Source organism: Mycetomoellerius zeteki, unplaced genomic scaffold, assembly GCF_001594055.1.
Source record: "Mycetomoellerius zeteki isolate Tzet28-1 unplaced genomic scaffold, Tzet1.0 scaffold355, whole genome shotgun sequence".
NCBI lineage: Eukaryota > Metazoa > Arthropoda > Insecta > Hymenoptera > Formicidae > Mycetomoellerius > Mycetomoellerius zeteki.
Genome location: NW_017257344.1, coordinates 238,959 through 262,620, shown reverse-complemented (window position 1 = coordinate 262,620; position 23,662 = coordinate 238,959). Strand labels below are relative to the sequence as shown.

General features: G+C 34.8%; 3 protein-coding genes across 3 annotated transcripts; 1 reads left to right on the top strand and 2 right to left on the bottom strand.

The window, feature by feature from the left end:
- Positions 1-373: 373 nt before the first annotated feature.
- lama (phospholipase B domain containing lamina ancestor) lies at positions 374-7,328 on the bottom strand. The gene is made up of 7 exons (XM_018452895.1): positions 7,136-7,328; positions 4,158-4,416; positions 3,794-3,943; positions 2,369-2,615; positions 1,847-2,103; positions 1,320-1,560; positions 374-1,116 (listed from the first exon to the last, which is right to left on the bottom strand). The coding sequence occupies exons 2-7, from the start codon at positions 4,265-4,267 to the stop codon at positions 472-474; spliced, it is 1,650 nt and encodes a 549-aa protein (XP_018308397.1). The 5' UTR covers positions 4,268-4,416; positions 7,136-7,328; the 3' UTR covers positions 374-471.
- Positions 7,329-9,889: 2,561 nt separating this feature from the next.
- On the top strand, positions 9,890-13,920 carry Tbh (tyramine beta hydroxylase). The gene is made up of 10 exons (XM_018452894.1): positions 9,890-10,026; positions 10,668-10,821; positions 10,895-11,041; positions 11,274-11,521; positions 11,706-11,859; positions 11,918-12,181; positions 12,470-12,700; positions 12,854-12,982; positions 13,112-13,286; positions 13,559-13,920. The coding sequence occupies exons 1-10, from the start codon at positions 9,890-9,892 to the stop codon at positions 13,696-13,698; spliced, it is 1,779 nt and encodes a 592-aa protein (XP_018308396.1). The 3' UTR covers positions 13,699-13,920.
- A 2,490-nt stretch (positions 13,921-16,410) lies between these two features.
- Positions 16,411-23,311, bottom strand: RhoGAP1A (Rho GTPase activating protein at 1A). Its single transcript, XM_018452911.1, is given in 14 exon segments — positions 16,411-16,890; positions 16,989-17,160; positions 17,432-17,702; positions 17,857-18,139; positions 18,290-18,554; positions 18,793-19,037; positions 19,141-19,260; positions 19,474-19,689; positions 19,760-19,939; positions 20,026-20,305; positions 20,488-20,631; positions 20,633-20,690; positions 21,104-21,593; positions 22,806-23,311. Coding segments are annotated over 14 exon segments (3,177 nt in total). The 5' UTR covers positions 22,920-23,311; the 3' UTR covers positions 16,411-16,551.
- Positions 23,312-23,662: the final 351 nt, after the last annotated feature.

Here is a 23,662-nt window from a genome sequence, read left to right as displayed (position 1 = left end):
CGAGTCGCTAGTGTGATACGGCCATTAAGCTGATAGTGGTTAATTACCACTCTTGCTATTTAAAATAATAAGAAAGGAAATGGTCGAAGGAATAGAAATAAATGTCTTATAGCTCAAATTTATTTTATTTTATTTTCTAAAGATTTTACATGGTAGGTGGCTAACATATGAGCTTGCTGTTTTTTCAAATTAAAAATTTAGGCCAGTAAAGTTTCAGTAAAGATATCGAAAACCGAAAAGCAACATTTTATAATCGATTAAATGTCAATTAAAGATAATTTCTTTTCGATTCACCGTTCTTTGACAATCTCTTAATATAATTTTTAAATTTTTTAATATTTTATCATTTATTATTTCAAACTGTTTTGCTTGTAATTTATTGCTCATTATTTTCTTTCTAATAAAAATTTAAAAAGTTACCTTTTTGTCATTACTAATGTAATTATTTTTATATATTTAGATGATCACGACTCAGAGCCAAACCCATAGAGAAGTAACGCTGTCGAAATCGAAAACATCGGGCTGACCTATATGCGAGACGTTGGGGAAAGTGGTCGACCATCGGAAGGGCTGCGTGGAGTCCAACATATTCGGTCCGGAAGTGACCTCAAAACTTTCCACACCGCCAGCGTCGGTCAGGACGATTTTTGTGTCGATTATACCGAATGGTAAATCAACTTTTTCCAGGTCTCCTCTATTAGTTAAAATCTGTACCGAATCCTCATTTTTAATGGTGGACTTCTCGTGACTGTATCCTCGCATCAATCTCCTAAAGTGTTCCGTCGTAGTAATGTTGTTCTGTAGTCTCGCGACTAACTCGCTTATTGTCATATCATCATTCTCTTCCTCGTTTTCGTTAATTATCATGTTGATCTCGGGAAAATGAACTTCACCGATGACCCAAAGCACGTCAGTGCTGGCGAACTGCTTGCTGACATCCGTTGTGTGAATAAGTCCCGGCAATTGCTCGACAAGCCAGACAAAGTTGTCACGCGGTTCCAAAATGACCCATTGTCGCGATGTATCGGCACCATTTTGCAATGACATGTTACAAGACCAGGAACGTCCGTTTATTGCCAGATGATTCGCCGCCATCACTCTTACGGATGACATTACCTGTGAAAGTAGAAGGAAATTAACTTACTGACTTTTAATACGACTATGTTCCAAAATAATAATAGACAACAGAAATTAATTCAAAATTTATATTTCATATTTTATCATATCATAAGTTGTTTTATGTAAATATCTTTTGATATACATGTATATCTGCAATCAGTTAAAATTATAGAAAGTAAAATGTAAAAAGTTTTGTTCACCTGATTCTTTGCTTTCATAAAATTCCACAGACTGCTATTAGTGTCTGTCATTGGCGTTCCAGCGATAATCATCTCGCGATTCTCTCCTTGAATCCAATAGAACTCGTCGTGAGATGACAGAGCACCAGGGTAAGATGACATTATGATAGATCTGCTTGGAATTGGCGCAGAGGTTTTTAAGATCGGCAGAACATGATAACCAAAAGTATATTTCTTCAATAATCTCAGCATTTTAGCATATCTATAAGAAAAACAATAGCTCGATATGCACCGTAATTAAGAAGCGTTTTTATTTATTAATAGGATACCTACATTCGATCTTCCTTGCAGCGGAAAAACGTAAAAGTTGTGAATTATATTTTGATATAAAAACAATTTTTACATAAGTATTTTTATGTTTTAAAATAAATTCTTTTCAATTAGTTTGATTATATTTTAAATCAATTTTTTTTAATTACTTTGTTTTTTCACATGAGCCACATTTATTATTGAAAGATATATATACATACGAAATAACAATAACTTACGGCGCAGCAGTGGTATGTCCAATAGCTACCAACGGATCTAGTCCTTCACGGGATAGGCTTTTCAGGAAAATCATGCCTTTGATGCAATCGCGATAGGATTCGGAACTGTTCAACGTTCGCTCGAGATCCGGTAGATCTGCAGCCATTGCCAGCCAGAGGAAATGTCCCTTGTTCATTTCCACTGTCTGCCGACTGCGACGAACCGCGAATTTCCAGCCAGCTTCCAGACCATCCAATTGAACATAGAACAGCCGCACCTGTAAGTAAAAATAATGACGATTTACAATGATTTAATCCTCGCATGAAATCGCGAAAATGAATTTGAAGTACTCTGTTTTAACTATCTATGTAATATTGAGAACATGTGCAATTACTGACTGGCTCTTTTTTTTATTTAAAAGCAATAAAAGTAAATACACAACTTAAAATGTTTAACACAAAGAAAAGTAAATGTATCAAACATTTTATTGAATTTAACGAATATATTCCATATTTTAATCTTCAATTTTAATTCCCATTTACCATGTGCCAGAATGGATCCATGGGTGCCAAGCGCTCGGCACGTTCACGGACAATGATGGTGTTCTCGTGAAGGAATTGCATCAATTTCTGGCATTCGTATGCCCATTTCTCACAAACAACGTTGACAGTATTATACCAATGATGATGGATTATTTGCCATGTCAGACTACCCTCTAACAAACCGGCCGCATAAGCCTGCACGGTGTCCGGATACTTCGATGACGTTTCTATTTCGATGATAGACCATCTGGAATATATCCGTCGTGCTTATTTTAATTATACATCATATAAAATTTTAATTATACATATATAAAATCTGCAGAATATTCTGATTTATAAATATGAAGCGGTAATAAATATATATAGTTTATATACATAAATATGTATAGTTTCTATGGATTTTGATTTACACGTCGAAGATATTTATATGGCTATTTACAAGATTATATATACAGAACCATCCAGGAAAAGAACTGCTACATATCTGCTTTCAGATCTTATGTATCGTTTCAATCACACAAAATCAAACTTGTTGAAAACATATATATTATAAACAATAAGAATCTCATTTTTAGACCGTATATGTGAGAACATAATCGATAAAGAAGTCTATACCGGTCGAAGCTAGACCTTTTAATGCTTTAAATAATTTATTATATATATAAAGTATCACAATTATTGCAAAATAAATCATAATTACTGCGATTCTTCAAATAAATTTAAAGTGGGATAAAAAATAATTTATTTCGGAGTTTTGTATTCTTTTAAATATACGGGGTGTTCCTAAGTTTTTGCCAATCGCTTTTGTGTAGTCGACTACACTACTGAGTCGTTGACTACTCTAAATTGAGTCGAAAAGTCCTCTGTCATTTTGCAATTTTCTCAATGGTTAATATTATTATATATTATAATTAATAAAATATTAATTACTAAAAATCGCTGTGAGTATTGGTTTTCAATAATTTTTTACTCAAATACTATCAACTTTACAGTAAAACAGCAAGAGACAAAAATTGTTTATTTTCTTCTCATAAAGATTTGAAAATTTTTTCAAATTTTTTTAATACCGTATTTTCTCATGTTGGTAAGAATAAGATAATGCAGTACTAAAAAGTTGATAAAAAATTCTGAAAAAATTCTTAGAGTTCTATGAGAAGAAAATAAATGATTTTTGTCTGTTGCAGTTTTTCTGTAAAGTTGATGGTATTTAAGTAAAAAATTATTGAAGACCAATATTCGACAATTTTTAGTAATTAGTATCTTGTTATCTATTGCGAAAATTGCAAAATGGTAGAGGACTTTTCGACTCAGTTTAGTCCGCTCTATCTACACAAAAGCGGTTGGCAAAAACTTACGGGATACCCTGTATAGAATCTTTATAGAAACATGACTGTATATTTTTTCTGCTCAATGACATTGACCTACCCAGATTCGAATATGCCGGTCTTGTAATAGGCACGGGCAGCATTCAGTCGTACATTAGCGAGATCGTTACCTTGACCCCAAAAGTCGATGCGATATCCTCCCTTGTGATTCCACGATACGGTAGCCGAATAAGTTCCATCTTTTTCAACACTGCAAAAGCATTATTGTTTAGAAAAATTTACTTTATTAACTGAAATTTTATAATATTTTCTAAATTTGTAAAAATGCAATCTGCAGTTAATGCAGCGCACGTTATGTTATATTTGTGTCTGTTCGACAGCGAGAACACATGTTGAAAAATCTACTCTCAATGGATTTGATTATTTAATTGTTAGAAAAATTTAAAAAATCAGTGTCGACTAACAGTCCAAATTCGCCGAGGATAATGGTGCCAATGCCAAGAAGAGCGACGGCGACGAGGATATAAGTGGAGATGCGCGTCTGCAGCCACGAGGCTCCAACCACCTTCAGCATGGCTCATAGGTAAGCTACACACCTTGATAACAAAAGAAAAAAATAGCAAAGAGCGTTCTCAACCCATCGATTACCGACGCCTAATCCACCACGGGCTTTCTATGGCGTTTCTTCAAAAATTGTCCGTAGCTGCACTTTCCTTCCTGTCCCTGCAACAATATAGAAATGTATATTATTTAGCTATCCTCTTCTATCTAAATTCTATTTTAACTTATATTCTAACTTTTATTCTAAATCTATGTATATAATGCGCCTGTGTCAACGTATCGATCTATGTCGCTCTTAATATAAATTTCCAGGAATGGAATATTTAAACATCTTTTCTTTTCGATAATATATCAAAATATATAGAAAATTGTATCATCCTGTAATCGAATGCTTCTGCTTTTTCCGTAGATTTATAATTTATGAAAATAAGGAAAATACGGGAGAGTATAATAACGCAAACATATTTTGCATATTTAATTTTCTCAGAAATAATAAGTCAATTATGTAAAACTGTTTTGTACGATTTGATATTTCGGATTCCATGTTTTGCGATAAGTGTATTCATCGTTGAACGTGAAAATTCGATAATAAGATAATAATTCATAGATAATTCATCGAAAAAATAAAGAATTGCTGTCAGATTACTATTACTTACAAATAAAGATGAAAGATAAGACTGACTCATTAGCGTTTAAGATTAGACTCTCCAGAGAACATTGTCGTGCACTTACTAATTATTTTACCAATACTATTATAACGCGATATATTGCATAATCCTTTATCTTCCCTAACTAAGTTTGCGTTTCTTGCGATATGTGATAACGAAACCTTTTTTCACGTTAAAATCGCATCATATCATTTCAACTTTCAACGGATTATTAGTGGCGTTTATGCAGGATATAATTGAGCTCATAAAGCAAGCTGTTTTCCTTTTTCTTCGAAAGATCCCGTCGCATACAAGACTTAACTTAATTAGAATCATACGAATCGAAAGCGTAAAGGTGTAAGATAATGCGAAAAAAAATATAACAGAAACAAAAATGAGTGCGTCAAGTAACATTTTCAAAAATAATAATTGCCCCCACATATATGTATTCTATCGCAAACGAGATCTCTATTCTCAAAGCGTCGCAGTTTTCGACTTGCGAAATACTCCGCAAATAGTAGTTTACGCGTCATCGAGTTTTGTTAACACTTATCGCTTCGTTTTGTACTAGTGACTTTAGCGTCAGAACAGATAAATATTCATAAAATGATACGATAAAATACTCGTCATTTAACACGGTTTTTTTTTAACCGTACACATCGTACGACAAAATAATTTCCACATAAAATAAATTTCTATAAAAAAAAGAAGCGATGCGGCATTTATAAAGTCGGAGAGTGGTGTCAACGTTTGTCTCATTACAAAGTATAAATAAACGTGCAAATGTCTCATTATAAATTGATTTACCACTACGAAGAAAATGTGCGAATTTTACAGAATTTTTAGCAGATAAACGATTCCTGTTTCAGATACGTTCTCGTTATCTCAGGAAAAAGTGCTGTACACTTATCACAGTAATGTATCAAATATTCAATTCCTCCACCTGCACCAGTGCAAAAGAAATTATTCTCTCTTATGTACTTTTTACATATTATAATAAATGAAATTTTGTGCCAACAAATAAGAATTCGATACAAAGTAGCTATTTATTTTCTCAATTTGCAAAAAATCGAACATTTATGGTAAGTATTATTGATTATTTGCTAATTTTATTGTTAATTATTATTCCGCTTTTTCCCTATAATAATTATTGATGGAACAATAATTATTATTTCGTCATCTGTGAGAATGATCTGCGATATTTAAATATCTGTAATTTTATATTAGAATAAAAAAAAATAAAATCCATTTTCGAAATTGAACAATTGTAAAAAAAATCATATTTTTATAACATTTTATATAATTATTTGTGTATATAGTGTGTTAATATACTTCTGTAAATTTTTAGAATCACTTACTATTTAAAGCAAATTAATTGTAAGATATTATAAGAATATTCTATTGATTTGCTCGTTAGAAAATATCAATTAAAATTTCATGAATCTCCGTTGACTTAACAGCAGTCTTTTAGTAACATCTTTTACTTGTTACTGATAACAGAAAGTTTACGGAAAAAGGTGAGGCATCGAAGCCTTCATTTCGCAAACAGATAGAGCAATTTCATGCACGCCACGTGCATAAAACATATAAGCGATATTATGCATCGACGCGCGAATAAATATTACGTATTCAAATGCTTCCGACATTATGGAAATATCACAATATATAAGAATCCTGGAAAAACAGCATGAGTAAGACTAAACATTGTGATAACATCGTGAAATAAAAATTACTCTGACAAAGTGAATTAATAAATAGCAACAAAGTTTTGCTATCTACGTTTCACTACATCTTACGTTCTGAATATCTTTTAATGTCTATATAATTTTTCGAATTTTTAATTAAAATAATTTATAATTGGTCAAATCAATTGATAAATTAATCGACTAACAAAAATCCTAAAAAAACAGATGATGCGTTCCTCAAAAAATTTTTTAACTGTTGAAAGTGGAGGAAGTAAAGAAGTTCGTTACTCATGGTAGAAATATTACAATGTCTAAGCACTTTATCATTAAACAATTATCTCTCACAATCGGTTTGAATTTATTAAATTCAATTTCTTTTATATAATTCTAGAAAAACATATTCCGCTTTAATTTTCGACAAGGATCATTTTCGCGCGTTTCAGCATAAGAATCTCATCTTTGTAGGATCGCTGTTTCGCCATGTGATGAAAACCCACGTGGTTTCCGCATGACTCATTCATTCAATTATTCGCTCGCTCGTTCACTCACCCTGGATGAAATTTGGCAGTCTGAATTGCAGCGCGTCGTACACGGGTAACGGATGGGTCATCGGGCACGGATTACATTCCTCACGCATATGTATAGTCTATGAGTCTCTGGACTGGTCGCTCCGACACTCCAATCCAAGCGCGAACGCTTGTCTTTCCCGACTGCCGACAGTGCCGACGGACTCGTCGCCAGCTGCCAGTCAGTACTTCCACTTCCCTTCCTCTCCATCTTCTCGTCATCGTCAATTCGCCCCACTATAACCATGAGCCGTGTCGTTAGGCCGCGTCAGGGTCTTGACATTGAAGTCAAAGCGATGACTAAAAGTTGAAGTATAGAGAGTACTAAAAAGATGGCTGAATAGACCCGTAGAAGTTATATGAAGAATCCTGAGAAATTGCACCGATCAATCATTGATTTCAATTTAAGCATGACTGAGAAATATACCTGAAAAATATACCAATTGAGCGAATAAAATTTCTTAAAATTTACAATAATTTTTATATCGATGCAGCAAAATGCAAACGTTCGGAAAAACTTAACATAAAAAGTTCAGACAGTATACACTGCAATAATTTAAAAAAAAAAGCCTATTTTCACAATAATACAGAAGTTAAGTAAAGAAATTATAAATATTAAACATGATATTTTTTTATAGAAAACATAAAATGTTTCTTATGTATTAATTTTTTGATAATAGATGATATTTTAATATTTTTACACAGAAGATTATAAAATTAAATCAAAACCTCTAATTGTGCATGAGCGATGTAATACAAATAAATTCCTTTAAAGATATCTATATTGAAATAGGTTTCCATAATGAAAGGTGGGGAACATAAAAAATTCTACATTTATCAATGTGTGTGACTTCAGAGATTAGATCCAATTTCTCTTCAGATCCAAGTTGCCATTTTCTATTATTTAAAATATAAGTTGTTTACTGCGAGTAGCAATTTTATGAGCTATGATTGATTTTAATTGAGAGCCTTAATTGTTGAACGAGGGCAGCTGTTTCGCCGTAGGCGCTTCATAGGCACGTCATGACGAAGCGATTATCAGCAATATTTAAAGCACAGATTTCATTGATTACATTAAAAATAAACAGTTTTTTCAAATCTAAATACTCGTCTTTGAAAATTTTACAAATTATATCTTGCAAAAACTGAAATATATTTATGTGTAAAAATCATGTTATTTTAATACTATTATACTAAATTATCAGGAAGTGTTTAGTTTATAAGTGTTTCGCAACATTAAAATTTTCGAAATACATTTCTCAGGAGTTCTGCATCAATAGGGGTCTACAATTTAATGATAATTTTAATATGGAAGAGTTTGGACATTTCATTAATTGCTTGCGTAGCAGATATAACGCTGATTTGAGCAAAAAATATCCTTACGATCATCATAAAATTCGTCTCTTTCACATAAATTGTTTCCGTTAATAATGCGTAATAAAGAGTCTCGACCGCAATAAGTCCCGCGGAATTTCTTGATTGCAATTCGGTCACAAGGCACGTTCCACAAATGGAATGCAATATAAGTTCCTCGAAATATATTCGTATATGAAGACATTCTCCTATTCTTCACATAGGATAGTGAGACCTAACAGGATCTAAGAGACCTTTCTTAATTCTAAGTCGTAGATTCTTCGATTGATCTAAAATCAATTTTTCTTTATTTGCTTATATTCAAAGTATATAGAAAATTGTTCCTAAATGGAGATTAATATATTTATTTGTGTGTGTGTATGTGTGTTGTGTGTGTACAGAATATAATATAAATATAATATAAATCTCCTAGATGAGTTATTAATAATTTATAATCAAATATTAAGATATTTAGCTTTCGAATTACAAACAATTAAAAATCGAAGACGCTTTTGTGAATTTTTCTGAGAAATTTTAAAACACCCATATATATATATATATATATATAAAACACGCTTTAAATTAGCAATTGATAATTCCCTTCTCTTTTATCAATCAAGTTATTGGAAATAATCGTTATCTAATCTAATCAACTTAAGACGAGATTACTGTAAATTAATTTTAATTTGAAATTAAAATTTCATCTCTATAGATTACTCACATATTTGCATTATAGATTATAGCACTTTAGAATATTTAAAACAGAAACGGATTAAAATTCATGATTATAGTTCATAATTCAACAAAACTAATTTATCTCGAAAAAGCATGCAAATTTTTTATATATTCTTCTCTATTATATTGTAATAACTATAAAAAAAATAACTCACATTAAACAAATTATAAATTGTCTTAATTTTTTGAAGAAAATATATGTATAACGCAAACAAAATATAAATATTTAATATTGTATAATAAATAAAATTTGGATTATAAAAATCTGTTCAACATTTACTTCTATTTTTTGAATGGATTAAGAAAAATAACGATTATATAAACGATCTCGATGAAGAGCGAGAAGCTGTCTGATTTGGGAACCATTCCTCTTGAGCTTGCGCATCCTGCGTCATTCCGCAAGCGCGGAATCCTGTGAGGTACGAAAGTTCGCAGGAAGGATCCTCAGTGCAGATTCATCCTTTGCGGTCTCCGTAGTACAACTCCATAAATCTCGTAAACGGTATTTAAGAAATCAGGCTAAATTCAATATAAAATCCGAGTGGAGTTAACAAAAATCCAAATTGAAGCCGAACCTCGGCGAGTTTACTCGCTGAATCGCTTCGTGGAGAGATTTAAAGAGGATTTAATTACAATGATATTATTAACAATGATATTATTTCTGCTAATCGCTCTCGCAAGCATCCATTCGGGTTGGTCTCGACGCGATTTTTCGATGGATGAAAATATGGCTAGAAACGCGGTGCATACGATTCCGCTGGGTTCGGAGGTGACTTTCCATTGGAGGTGCGATTTTGAACAAGATCGTTTGCCATTATAATTGTTTGCAAGAAAGAATATGATTTTAATTATTTTGGAATTTGTACGTAAACTGTCCATGCGAGTGTATGATTTATTCATTTTTCAATTTTCCGCTTAAAAGCTATACGGAGAGAATTTTTTCTTAGAGTTTATCTTGAAAATATGATAATCGTGGGACAATATTTCGAAGAATTTTAATGTAAACCTCTCTCATTCATTAATAAAACTACAATAAAGTATAAAATAAGTTTGATTAACTTTACTAAAGTACATGGTAAAAATCTTTTAAATATTGTATTGTATCACAACTACCATATTTTCAGGGTAAATTTTAAAAGAAAATTCTATCTGTCGTTATTATTTATTGTCATGTCATCTTTATTCTAATTAACGTCAACCTATACAGATACGATTACGTATAATAATATATAGACAATCAATTCCAGACATTTTTGTTAGCAAAATTGTTTCCAAATTAGCAAAAACTCCAGCTATTAATTGTTGTATAATGTGGTTTTCCTAATTTTAATGCGGCAGCAACGGAACACTCTGAATTTTTCTTTTTTTTAATTTATATATTGTTATAATTTCTGGAAATTTTTTCTCAGTTTACCGTTGCTTTTCAGAGTGGATCTAATGAACAAGCTGGTGATCGCGGAAGTTCATTTCATCGGTAATGATAGCAGCTGGTTCGCGATCGGATTTTCCGACTATGGAGAAATGAAACCAGCTGATTACTGCGTCTTATGGTCTGACTGGCACCAACAAATTCACTTTCAAGTAAAATATTCGGTGATGTAAAATATTAAATCGAATATTAAAGATTAGTTTTATCCTTGCCAATAATCGGCAGGATTCGTGGGCGGATGTCGACGGGAAATTACATCTGGACACCCAGCAAGACTGCGATAGCTTTGCGTGGAAAAGACGCGGTAATATCACGAAATTTACATTCTCCCGCAAATTCGACACTTGCGATGAACATGATTATATCATTGAAGTGAGTATGATTACGTATCTATGTACGTAACTCTTAAAAAACTTGCGGAACTTTAAAAGTCTAAAAGAACCGTGTTTGGCGAATTGTGTGTGTGTTATTTGTAATCTGTATTTTAAGTTAACATGTTATAATAATACTATATTGTGAATTTTAATTTATGCACATCAACTATAGCGCTTGACTCTCACTTACTCTATTGTTTTATTGTTTAGAATAAAATATTCGTTTCTAGAGAGGCACAACGCACCTAGTGTGGATTCGCGGTCGTGGACCGCTGTCGTCCTTGGCCGGTCTCGAGATATCAGATGCGAAAGCATCGGGTATGTCTCGTACGGAGCTCCACAGGGTGTCCCATAAAAAGCCCAAGTTCCCTGCGAATGCCTGGCAGCTCGAGTTACTCGCTCATCGGGTTCAAGTGCCGAAGAAGGAGACTACCTATTGGTGTCGTGTGCATAAGTTGCCGTCAGTATTAAGACAAAAGTGCGTATTAGATATATGCAATAAATTGATGAGAGAGAGATGTCCATACTGATATTTTTTATATTCATCATTAATTCAATTCTATCTAGATCTTTCATTAATGCTTTTACCAAATTGGATCTTTTATTCTAAAGACTTAAATATAATTATATAAAGATATAAATAAAGAAATATTTACTGGTAGGCATCATATCCTACAATTTGGTCCCGCTATCCAAGCGGGTAACGAACATCTTGTACACCACATGGAAATCTTTCATTGCGCTGGACCTGTGGATTTAGAAGTGCCAATGTACGATGGACCTTGTGATGGAGCAGATAGACCCGAAAAGACGCAGGTGATTGTCTTCTCGTGAAATGACACTTGCGCAGTGATACTCATTTTAAATCATTTAGATTTGCAAGAAGGTGTTGGCAGCATGGGCGATGGGTGCTGATGCGTTTGTATATCCGGAAGAAGCCGGTCTAGCCATCGGCGGAGCTGATTTCAATCCGCATGTCATGTTGGAGGTACATTACAATAATCCCGAGCTGCACCAAGGCGTTATCGATTCTTCCGGAATTCGATTTATTCTCACTAAAACACTCAGAAAGTATGACGCCGGTGTTATCGAGCTCGGTCTCGAGTACACCGATAAGATGGCCATACCTCCACAACAGGTAAAAAAACTGATTGATTGTAATTTTTGAAAAACTTATGCTGATGCATGTAATAAAATAGTTAAATCTACACAACAAAGTTCATATTATCATTTTACATTTATATAAATATTCTATATGTAAAAATTATTTAAGTAGATGTATACTTTTTATTTCACACATACACAATCTTAATCTAATTAAATTTATCTGAAACTCGTTCATTTATCTCCAATTTTTTGTAAATCTTTTTTTTAAAAAAGAGATGGAGTTTTAGTAAGAAATTTAATAAAATCAAATGTTATTTAGGAAGCCTTTATGCTATCCGGTCACTGTATAACGGAGTGCACCGGAGTCGGATTGCCCCAAAGTGGCATTCGCATTTTCGGCTCTCAACTGCACACTCATTTAACGGGTACCAAAGTCATCACACGTCATATAAGGGACGGCGAAGAATTGCCACCGATAAATTACGATAATCATTACTCCACACATTTCCAGGAAATCAGATTGTTGCCAAAACCGGTGGCTATTCTGCCTGTAAGAAAATTATCTAAAGTAAATGAATATCGAAATAAAATAAATAATATATATACATATATATATAAATTCATTATTATCAAACATCAAACATTAAAGATAATAATAACAACAAACAGCTGAGAATCTTATTAAAAATAAAATAATTTACAGGGGGATTCTCTGATCACTACATGCACTTACAACACTATGAAAAGAGATAACGTGACTCTCGGCGGCTTTGCTATATCCGATGAGATGTGCGTTAATTATATTCATTACTATCCCAACGCGCAATTAGAGGTAAATTTATTAGTAAAAAGAAATTAGTAAAGAAATATTAAAGTGAGTAAATTCACTCGTTCGCATGGATTCATTAAAATAAAATATTCGTATAACTAGTTGCTACATGAAATTCCATGTTACAATTAGGTATGCAAGAGTGCCACAAGCGACGATGCACTAAGGACGTATTTCCGTTATATGCGAGAATGGGAAAATCAAGGGACCAGTACGGAAAAGGGCATCTCGGCGAATTATAAGAGCATCGAGTGGACCAAGGTCCGCGTGGAAGCTCTTCACGATCTCTACGAAGCTGCACCTCTAGGTTCGATATAGTTAAAAATCACGCGTATCTTTGGATTTTACTTATTTTGATTCACAATTTCATCAATCCTTTTATTCTAGCAATTTTTGACGACTTTGTTTTTAATTTTAATTCAATATAACGCGATGTAAGAAGTATTTTTAACTATTTTTTATCGATGTATTATTTTTAATACATCTGTATGTATTTTTCTACAATAAGCTTCAATTCTCCCATCGTATAACTCTCTCTCGTTCCTTTCTCTTCTGATCAATTCTTAATTGGTTCATCAGGGATGCAGTGTAACAGTTCCGATGGTTCCCGATTGCCTGGCCTGTGGGACAATATTGCGGCAACACCCGTCAGATTGCCTTCGTCACCCCCAACCAGAGATTGCCTGGGGACTTCAATCCAGCAAGAAATTTCGGTTTAGATATGAATAACGACTAAATTAAAAATTTAAGTTATTCTATCATTCCGTTATGTGAAACAGACAAGTAATTACAATACTAATCCAGCATATCAAATTTAGCGTTACCTGTTGCTTTTTCGAAATCTTCTCCAAAATCACGATGTTTACTCTCACAAACTTGATAGTGCCTCCTTTCATAAAATATTTATTAGATGTTTATAACAGGATTCCGTGAAACTGAAACTTGACCGACGGTATCCCATCAAAATGTAAAAAAATCCAAAGAATTGATCGATATAAAAGTTTATAAACCTTCAGTATATTTATCCAATTTAAGTGTTTGTTCACTTTTTGGCAGTACAGTACGCATTTCGCTGCGAACAAGCTAGCTTGATCAAATCAACAAATAGTTATGACGATAATTGTTTCATATATAATATATATATATATGTAGAGTAATAATATTAATAATAACACAAATAATAATCGATGAAACGTTTTTACACTTCGTATCAATGTACAAAAAAAAGGCGAACGTTCCTTAAAAAACGACTATATCAAAATTAATCTTAGTCTATGCGGTATTTCTTTTTACGGTATAATACATACACGGGGAAAGGAGGAATAATACACGCATACAAACAAACAAGCACAAACACGCACGCGGTTGCCTTCATACGCACGAGATACAATAGTTGCCTTTGTTCGAGCCTAAACAATTTAATACTTCTTACATGTCTTCGTTTTTATCGAACACTCTCGTCAGACTTGGTTCTTTTCTTCGTTTTCTTTCACTTTTGTGTAATTTGCAAACTTTGTAGACGGCCTGGCATAATACATAAGACACTCTATACCGAGTTCCGTTATTGTATCGCCAAACTCGCGTGTTTGTGTTTTGTCTCTCGTTTTATCAACTATAATATATTCTTCTATTACATATAGAGCGTTCCAAAAACCTTGAAGCATTAATTGGCAGTATTTTGTAAAAAAAAAAAAGAAAAAGTTTCAGGATTTATATGTAGATATATATAAATCTTTTTCTCGCGAACGGTTTCTTCGAGAAGATTAATTTTGAAAATCAAGAAAAAAAGTTTGAAAATTTATTAATTTAAATTTGTTTATATTCTGTACTTTTAACTTTTCTCATTAAAAAAATTGTATTTTTTTTCATATAAATTACGATTTTCGGGACACTCTATACACGTGGAAACGTAGCTTTCTCTTTGGCGTCTATTAAGCTGCATTTAGACGGTTAATATAAAAAGAGGGATTCACGTTAATCAAAATTACTATCGAAAAATACCACTTTAACGGTAAGATAAGGAGGGCTTTTCTTTTGCAGTCGTATGTCTTTTTGAGCCAAAACTCTAAGCTTCTTTACACGAAGATTCGATCTATTGAATTCGTTTCTTCGAAAGAACTCGAGCAAATGGAATGGACGATTATTACATTAAACATGTATAACAAATTTTGCACATTATGAGAAACATCGTTCCCTAAATTCCACAGAATCTCCAAGAAAAAACAAACCATTCTCTCTTCCTCTTTCTCATTCTCCTAAATGTTTTGCGAAATATATGCTATTGTATGAGTACACAAGAATATGGTATCCATATTAGAGCGACAAGTTGCTTCCTGCAACGGATATACAAAAGGGCTCGTATAAAAAGATTTAGATTCTCTGTTAGGAACACACGTCACGTGAAAAAGTACTTATTTTCTAAAGCACAGATGCGCCAAATTGCATATCCAGTACACAAATTTCAGGCTTTAAAAAACTTTAATCTCAGACTTTATACAAAATTCATTATTTTTAGATTCTCCTTTAAAAAACTCTCACTCTTTAACGATTTTCTCTCTTCTTTTCTTTACAAATTTTCAGGATATTTTTAATATACAAATGTAATATAACATTTTTACCAATTTGCTTTAACTTATCTAATCCTCTTTGGCCAATTTCTCACCTGAAATTTCTGCACCATTACACGCTCGTCTTCATCTCAAAAATCTCATCTCAGGAAAGATCATCAATTTGATTGCGCGCGAGCGACAATATGACAATTGTCACGCTCAGACAATATGAAGTAGAAAATATATTATGAACCTCAAAAGTAAAAAGATATATGTATATATATATTATTGTTAATATTACGCTTTATATACGCTTTATATACGTTCTATAAGAGCAGCTCGGCTACATTACTTTGCACGCGTATGGAGTATAAGAGTTTCATCCTCGTGTGGAGGGTTTTATCAAAGCCACTCTATTCGCTTTAATACGTTTCCAGGCTCTACCTCAAGATCATGAAAAAAAGATACGTCATGCTAATGTCTATAAAAAAGACCAACAATGCGAATAGATTATTGTGCTAGCGCACAATACAAAAGACATCTGACAGGTGTTTGAAGGACGGAAATTGATTATTTATTTTAATCAAGTGTATTAATAAAAAAAATAAAAATTCAGTCATTCCGTTGAAATTTGTTAAAGAAAACCTTATATTGCATCTAATACAAATGAAAAAAGTTTTAACGCAAATGAAAAATTTCTGACTTCGTTTATGTAGAACATTATAAACCCTTATTTGACAATATATATAATTATTAATTACATATAATATATATAAATGCTATATAGCATGAACCATAATATATTACAGCATTTATATATATTATACAATAAAAACATAAACGGTTTTTAAATTCAATAAATCGATTTTAAGATTAAATATAACAATATTGATGAGTTACCCGGCTGTTCTTCAGACACCATCATACATCGTCTTTTCGGTGTTTGTTTCATCAGGAAGAAAGTGATCGTGTTGAAATCAAACGACAACGTTAATCGCGTTCAGGATCAGGGGACTTTGTCGACTAGAGAGATTGATTGTTCTGTTGTTGCATATGTAATTGCAAGAAGCAGTAGAGAATGCCAGCTTGCGCCATCACGTCGACGGTACCGGCAGCGAGAGGATCGCGGCTTTTAGCGTCGCTGCGTGAGTTACTGGTGCCAGGACGCAGTAATGTGGGCCCGAACACTGTAGCCAGATTGTGCAGTGACATTTTGTTCTGTGTCTCGTGCTTGTTCACACGTGCCAAATGCGCCAACAAGAAGTCGATCACCGCTTTGTTGACGGCAGGTAATGTGAACAGTGCCTCCGGCATTTCACGCAGATACAATTTTAATACTCCCGTTACCGAGTGCACGTCCACCTGCATACACGTTCGCATTAAAAAATAGGATATCAACAATAAGAAACCATTCTGTTGCCTAACTACGGACACAAGAAATACTAGAAATACAAACGTACCTCTTTAAGTAGCTGCTCTGCTTCATACGAATTGCTTTCGAACGACTTGCGTAGCCTTGCCACATCGGACGCCGAGCCAGAAACGCGATACAGACCTACCTCGCCAACACCACGTCTTTCCACTTCTCGCACGCATGCCGTTATTATGAAAGGCACATCACGTTTCTCTCGTCTATAAAATTATGTGAGAGTATAATAATTATTAACAAGTCCAATTAAAAAATACGTCTTGGAATATTTCATAAATAAATCAAGAGATTCAGAGAAACTCTTTGCTTAAAAAGAAATAACAGATTTTTTGTTCATTTCAAAATGGATTTATTATTTGAATATTTAGTCAATTTCTCCTAACTGAAAATTCAATGAAGAAGAAAAAAGTTAGAAAAAAATCAATCAACTTTTTAATTTTCTAACTGTTCCGATTTGAATGAAATCGCACGTACTTGCAAACTTGTTGGATTTTGGCCCCAAATAAGCCCTGTGGCTTGGCCGATGGCACTCGCCTCAGAGTAACCTCGCTGGGAACAAAACGTAATGCCACGTCCAATGTCGCAGGTCCCAAGTTTAGCGATCTCTCCACCTGATCTGATTGGAGCCAAGATCTGCTCAATCGCTGAATGCACTTGCCTCGCAATACCGAGCGTGTGCCGCATTCCTCGTACAATAGAATCCTAACGTTCTGGCTTCCCTCCAACTCTACTACAAAAGTCTCGCCTGTGTGAAAGAAAGGTAATTCAATTAAAGCAAAAAATTTAATTATTTAATTTTAAGCACAATTTTACTTATGTTTAATAAGATATAAATAGATATCAAATAGGTATTATAAATTAATATCAAACAAAGTTTAATATAAAACAAGATTTCTCACCCCAAATCGGAGCTTGACCTCTGGCGATGCGACTTCGCGCTCTTTTGAAGTAATGTCCGTAACTGTCAACTTCTACAATGATATAGAGATCACCCACTCTGTCCAAGCCTGGCGGAGTCAAACCGAGCAGGGTCAAATGAAGATCACCCAGCAGCAAACTCTCATCGCGTCCTGATCTCAGTAAGTAGCTACCCATATCAGTCTGTAAATATGTTCGACAGGCAGTGACCCAAGCTTGCAGTTCATACATCGACAATGGCAGCTGCCCTGGAGGTTGTCCACCCTATAAAGTATCAGTAATAAAAGTTTTTCAATCAAATACAATTCAATAGCATAGCAGACTAATATATGATATATATGTAATATATGACATATATTAATTAATCATATCCTTAATTAGTTGACTAATAATCTTAATAAGAGATTAAATGACCTGTTGTAATGCCTCCACTGCTTCTACCCATTGAGAACGCTCAAACTCACTGGATAGGAAGAAAGTGTAAGAATTTTGTACTCGATTCTGTTGACTTTTGTGCGCCACGCGCAAGACTAAGTTCGGCGAAGCTAATACCAGCTGGGCCTCAAGTTCGGCGAGTTTTTTGCGATTTTTCTCCGAACCTCTGCCACCCAATCGGATTCGTTTCTCATCGTTTCGTTCTTCCCATAGAATTTGATCGCGTACTGTACATGCTTGCGACCTGTTAAAATAATTTTGAAGTTATTTGTATAATTTAATCAATGTTTTTTTTATTAGTATAACTTACTAGTATATTGCTACTTATTTTGGTGTGATTAGTGATTATCTATTATGATAATCGGTTGATTTTATAACGTATACTTTAAAATTAACATTGATGACTAATCTGATAGTACATTTTTTATAATACAATTGATAAAGCATTACTCTTCATTAATGATAGATAACGCGGTACTTACCTTAAAGCTACCACATTAGCGGGGCTGGCTTCGCGTGGCTCTACACCGTCTTCTGTAACAGCAGCTTCCGCTACTGGTACGTACCACTTCAGTTCGAACGTGAATTTATCTCTGCCAGAGGCTTTGTACTTCGCACAGGCGATCACGTCGTTAAAAAGAAAGAGATGTCTCAACTTCCTGTGACCGTCTGAAAGCTCGACTACAAATGAATTTTTTACCAATCTTCGTTGAGCTCTGTCATGACTCTGTATAAGTAAAAAAAAACAGGTATAGTAAAAATTACAATTGCATAATGTTGTATAAAATAAAATACAAAATAATGTGTAGAATAATTTACACGAATCGTACCGGAAACATGGACTTCGTTTGAATGATATTAAACTCGTCTAGAAAGTTTCTGGTCATAGCAAGAGCTTCTGACAGAGGTGTATGATCTGCATGGTTGACTGGTGTATGCTTGAGAAGATCCTGAACAAAAAAGTTATCGCTACAAAATTTAAGATAAGATAAAGAGATTGTAACGTAGTGAAGTGTATTTCCACACACAAACACACATACACACACAGATTTGAAATTCGAAGTAGTCTATCACGATTTTAACGATCGTAAAAAATCGTACAGTCTACTGTATATATTGTTATATTTTACATGCTGTAGGTATATATGCGACGAGTTACTTACATGTAAAACTAAAGCGTTCTTTTGCACTCGAGCAACTGGTTTATGTAACAAATCTTCTAGAGACAAACCCGGGCCCTTTGGAAAACTCCTGAGTCTTATATCTCTAGTGATTTCTCCGAATTGAGTGGAATGGGCGGAGCATCGTCGCACGGTATCGGTCGCGCGAGCGTAATTGTGTAAAAACGCACCATATAATCCTATATTACTGGCCATAATCTGAAATCAATAAGTGTAACGTTACGATTTTCTACAGCTTTTACTCCTTTTGTTTACTAATTGTATGTACCTTAAATTGTTCTCCTATAGTAGTCTTACCGTCCCACTTTTCTGTCTTCTTTCGAAGACCATCCAGAAACGTCTGATGCAGAGCATGCAGTTCCGGAATCTTGTAAAACATCGTGCCAAACTCCTCTTCCGAAATGACCGGTTGAGATGTCGTTAAAGTTGCCCTAATAGCTTTCATATACTGTAAAGGCAGGAAAATATTGTGAATAAATTCTTAACATAGAGAATCATCAAGAACTGAATGTTACATATGTACAAGTTACATACTTGTAACATCACAGTTAAGCATTCCACATATACAGCCTCGCTCTCCACTACCGAGTTCACGATACACTTGACCATCGACGTCCTGTCGTCCTCACGCTCCTTGCTCTTTTCTTGTCTGCGCGGCGTCGTCGGGGTCGGTGATTCCAAGCTACCCTCGCTCAAACTTAGCGGTTCGGCGTCGCTGCTGCCAGTTTCATTGTCCGTGCTGAGAGCTCGCAGCAAGATCGGAGGCGCCGGACTAGCACCTTCTTCATCTTCGCTATCCATCGCCGCTCTATGTCTGAAAATAAAATTGTATACAATTATACATATTCTACATCTTAACTCGGGAGTACTCGCGTGTGAATTCAATTAATAAATGTTAACATTATAACTTAAAAACAATGAAATTAAGACGCTCGTACTCCGCGTAGTTAATGAGTCCAATGTGTCAAAATAAACGAGAGATAACAAACGACTTACTGTATAAAATAATCGATGTTGACATAATTACTCTGATTGCCCGGCGAATCTGGTAGCGAGGGTGGTCTTCGAGTTGCTGCCTTGCTATTGCCATTGTTACTGTTGACAGTAGGAACGCGCGCGTCAATGTAAACATATTCCCCATTCTTCCGATGCTTCTGCATCGCCATCTTCGCCATCTTCATTGATAGCCTTTTCTAAGTCTATTTAGCGAACAAGTAGTAATCATCATTTTTTAAATTTTATATGTATCATAAAATAATTTATAATGTATGTAAAATTGATGTAAAACTGATGACAACTGATTTTTATAAAACTTTAAAAATAAATTAAACTATTAACTTCGAATCGTATGAGATGATAAGATTAATAGCGTTTTCGGCTCGGCCGGGTTTACACCATGGATTAATGGCGTTTTGTTTGCTCTCCTATTGATAGAGCGTAACGTTAACCAATAGGAAAGATTAATCCAACCCAGGTTGATGCAAACCCGATCGGGTCGAAAACGTTATAAAATTCATTCTACTTTTTGAAATTTTTTTTCTTTTAATGATTATATATAGATTATGCAACTCCAAAAGTTCAATAAAAACAATTTATGTATGAAAGAGGATACCTTTCTCATCCTCCTCCTTGAGAGATTCTTCATTTTTATCTTTCTTCGAACTTCCGGTAACTTCAATCACTGTAACATAGTTACTTGGCACATCTGGATCACTGTTTCTTCTAAGTTCAGGCACTTTCTCGGGACTCCTTGGTATTTCGCTCTTGGGTCGCTTGCCAGCTGTGCTGAGAGTCGAGCTCAGTTCGGACACACACTTGTCTTGAAACTTGCTGATGTCTTCCCGTTCCGTCAAAGTAGAAGCGGACGGTCCGACGTTCTGAGAACTCGGCGAATTCGGAGAGTCCGCCAAGCTGTTCTCCGATATTTGAGAATCTTGTTGAGACTGCGTTTCCGTCGCCGCTTCCTGTTTAATCTCAGACGTATTCGTATTTACGCTGGTATTGTTAGCCAGCTGTTTGTGTCGCTCGACGTCAGCCAGCAATCTCTCTAAATATTCCACATAAAACTCTTCTTTTTCGAGCTCTTCTCTCAAAGCTGTCACCTATACAGAAAAAAAAATATCGCGTGCTTTGAGAGATATATTCGAAAGATTTCTATAATTTTATAGAAAATAAATCCCATGTGTTTTCAATTTAATTATTTTATATTTTAAGATTATTTCTTATGAAAAAATATTTTATTCTATTTTAAACTTTAATATTAAAAAAAGAATTGTTATGTAATTATATAATTTCCTGCTACTTTTTAAATAAATCCACACTGTTTTTTTAATATTTAAACAAAAATCGGTTAATATGTAATGCTGTGAATTTTTAGGATGACCTAATGTAATAACTATAATCTTTTTTTTTCGGTGTTCGGATAATACAACAGAGATAACTCCGTAATGATTCACAGATATAAGCAGGAAGTCAATGTTTACTATTATTTCTTCTTTCGTTTATTCGTTTACGATCTTATTTTAAATGTTAAAAGGAATGATAATACATTGGTACTCGTAATGTAACAAGTGCTCTGTCATTGACAGGTTTCAGACAATTAATTCGATGAGTCATCAAGTTATGTGAACACGGTGTTAATTGAATTATACATGACTAAGTTTCTATTAAGCGAAGAAATTAAATTCTCCTTGCTATACTTCCTCCTCCATATCAGCATTTCAAGTGTTTCTTCAGAGAATTCTTCACTATCTACTTGAATTATGTACATACATAAACTCTGATCTGACTAATAAATACCTGGTAAATATTGCGACACTTTACTACAGTCACAACCCAGTCGTTACGCAAGGTTGCATCCTCAATCCCAAACTCTATGATAGTCACTGTATTATTACTTTAAAATATTCATTTCCAGCTCTCCCAGGAACTTGATTAAAGACTGGTAAAATAAAAACTCGGCCACTCTGGCCTACGTGATGAATCATCGGACCCCTCCAGGATGTCAATTAAATGAAATAAAACCTCTTTTGCGACACGTACACAAGCGTACACAAGCATACACAGTAGATCGTTCACACGTGACTAATAAACGCTTGGCGAATACATTGCGACACTATCACCAGCCATGCAACGGCAGATTTCACCCTTATTTCATGCATCCTTATTCTCTCACTCCATAATTATTCGTCAAAGCACACCTGCGGTCCTTGCGGTAAGACTCGTCGATAAAAATTACCAACTTCGATCAATCATCGACGCAATACGTTTCCACACTACGGTCCCAAGGGGAGAATCATCATTCTCAGACTCACCTTCTGCTTGTGTTTAACCAGGTTCGCTCTGACATCCTCCTCCCAGGCGGCCGGCAAGGCGCTGTCCGGGAACCGCTGCACCCAGACACGCTGGAAGTCCCCAAACACGCTCATGCCTCCGGACGCGGGTGCACGTGGGGTCGACGGCACTCCTCGTCGGCGAGTCCTCCTTAGGATCCCACCGTCCACTCCTCACCGCGCCGTCGTGCGCATTGCACGGGGGCGCGGCACCACCAGTACCGTCGTCGACGGCGACGACGACGACGACGTCAAGTCTCTCGCTCTATCTTTCTTTCTCTCTCTCTTTCTTCTTGTTCGCCGCACTCACCGTAGCTGCCGCTTCCTGGCGCGGAGCCACGTATCCTCGACTCTGTCGGGCAGCAACGGTGTAACCAGCGTCGTCATACGGCCGCTGTCATCTTGTCGACATCTCCTGCGTAGGTCACGTTCCGATCCCCGTCGCCCGCTGTACGGCCCACCTCCTCCACCTCTCCTGGCGTGCCGACGCCGCCGCCGCTGTCGCTATACCGTATTCGACGTAACTCCTCTCTCATTATGTGCATTTTCTTTGTAAATATAATTTCGTGGATGCTGTTAAAATAGCTAAAAATGATTAAAATTGAACGAATATCAAGCGGCAATTTTGACCACGTGACTTGTTTTGACGTTAAAAATGAACGTCGACATAAAAAAGTACCTTAAAAATATCTTTAAAAGATACCATTACGCGCGATGGAACATTCTACTTTCGAATGTAATTAGTATTCGTTTTTGCGAATATTCTATATTCCGCAACAATAATGATAATATTAACAATTAATAATTGATATTAACCGAAAGTAACGATATATACACAA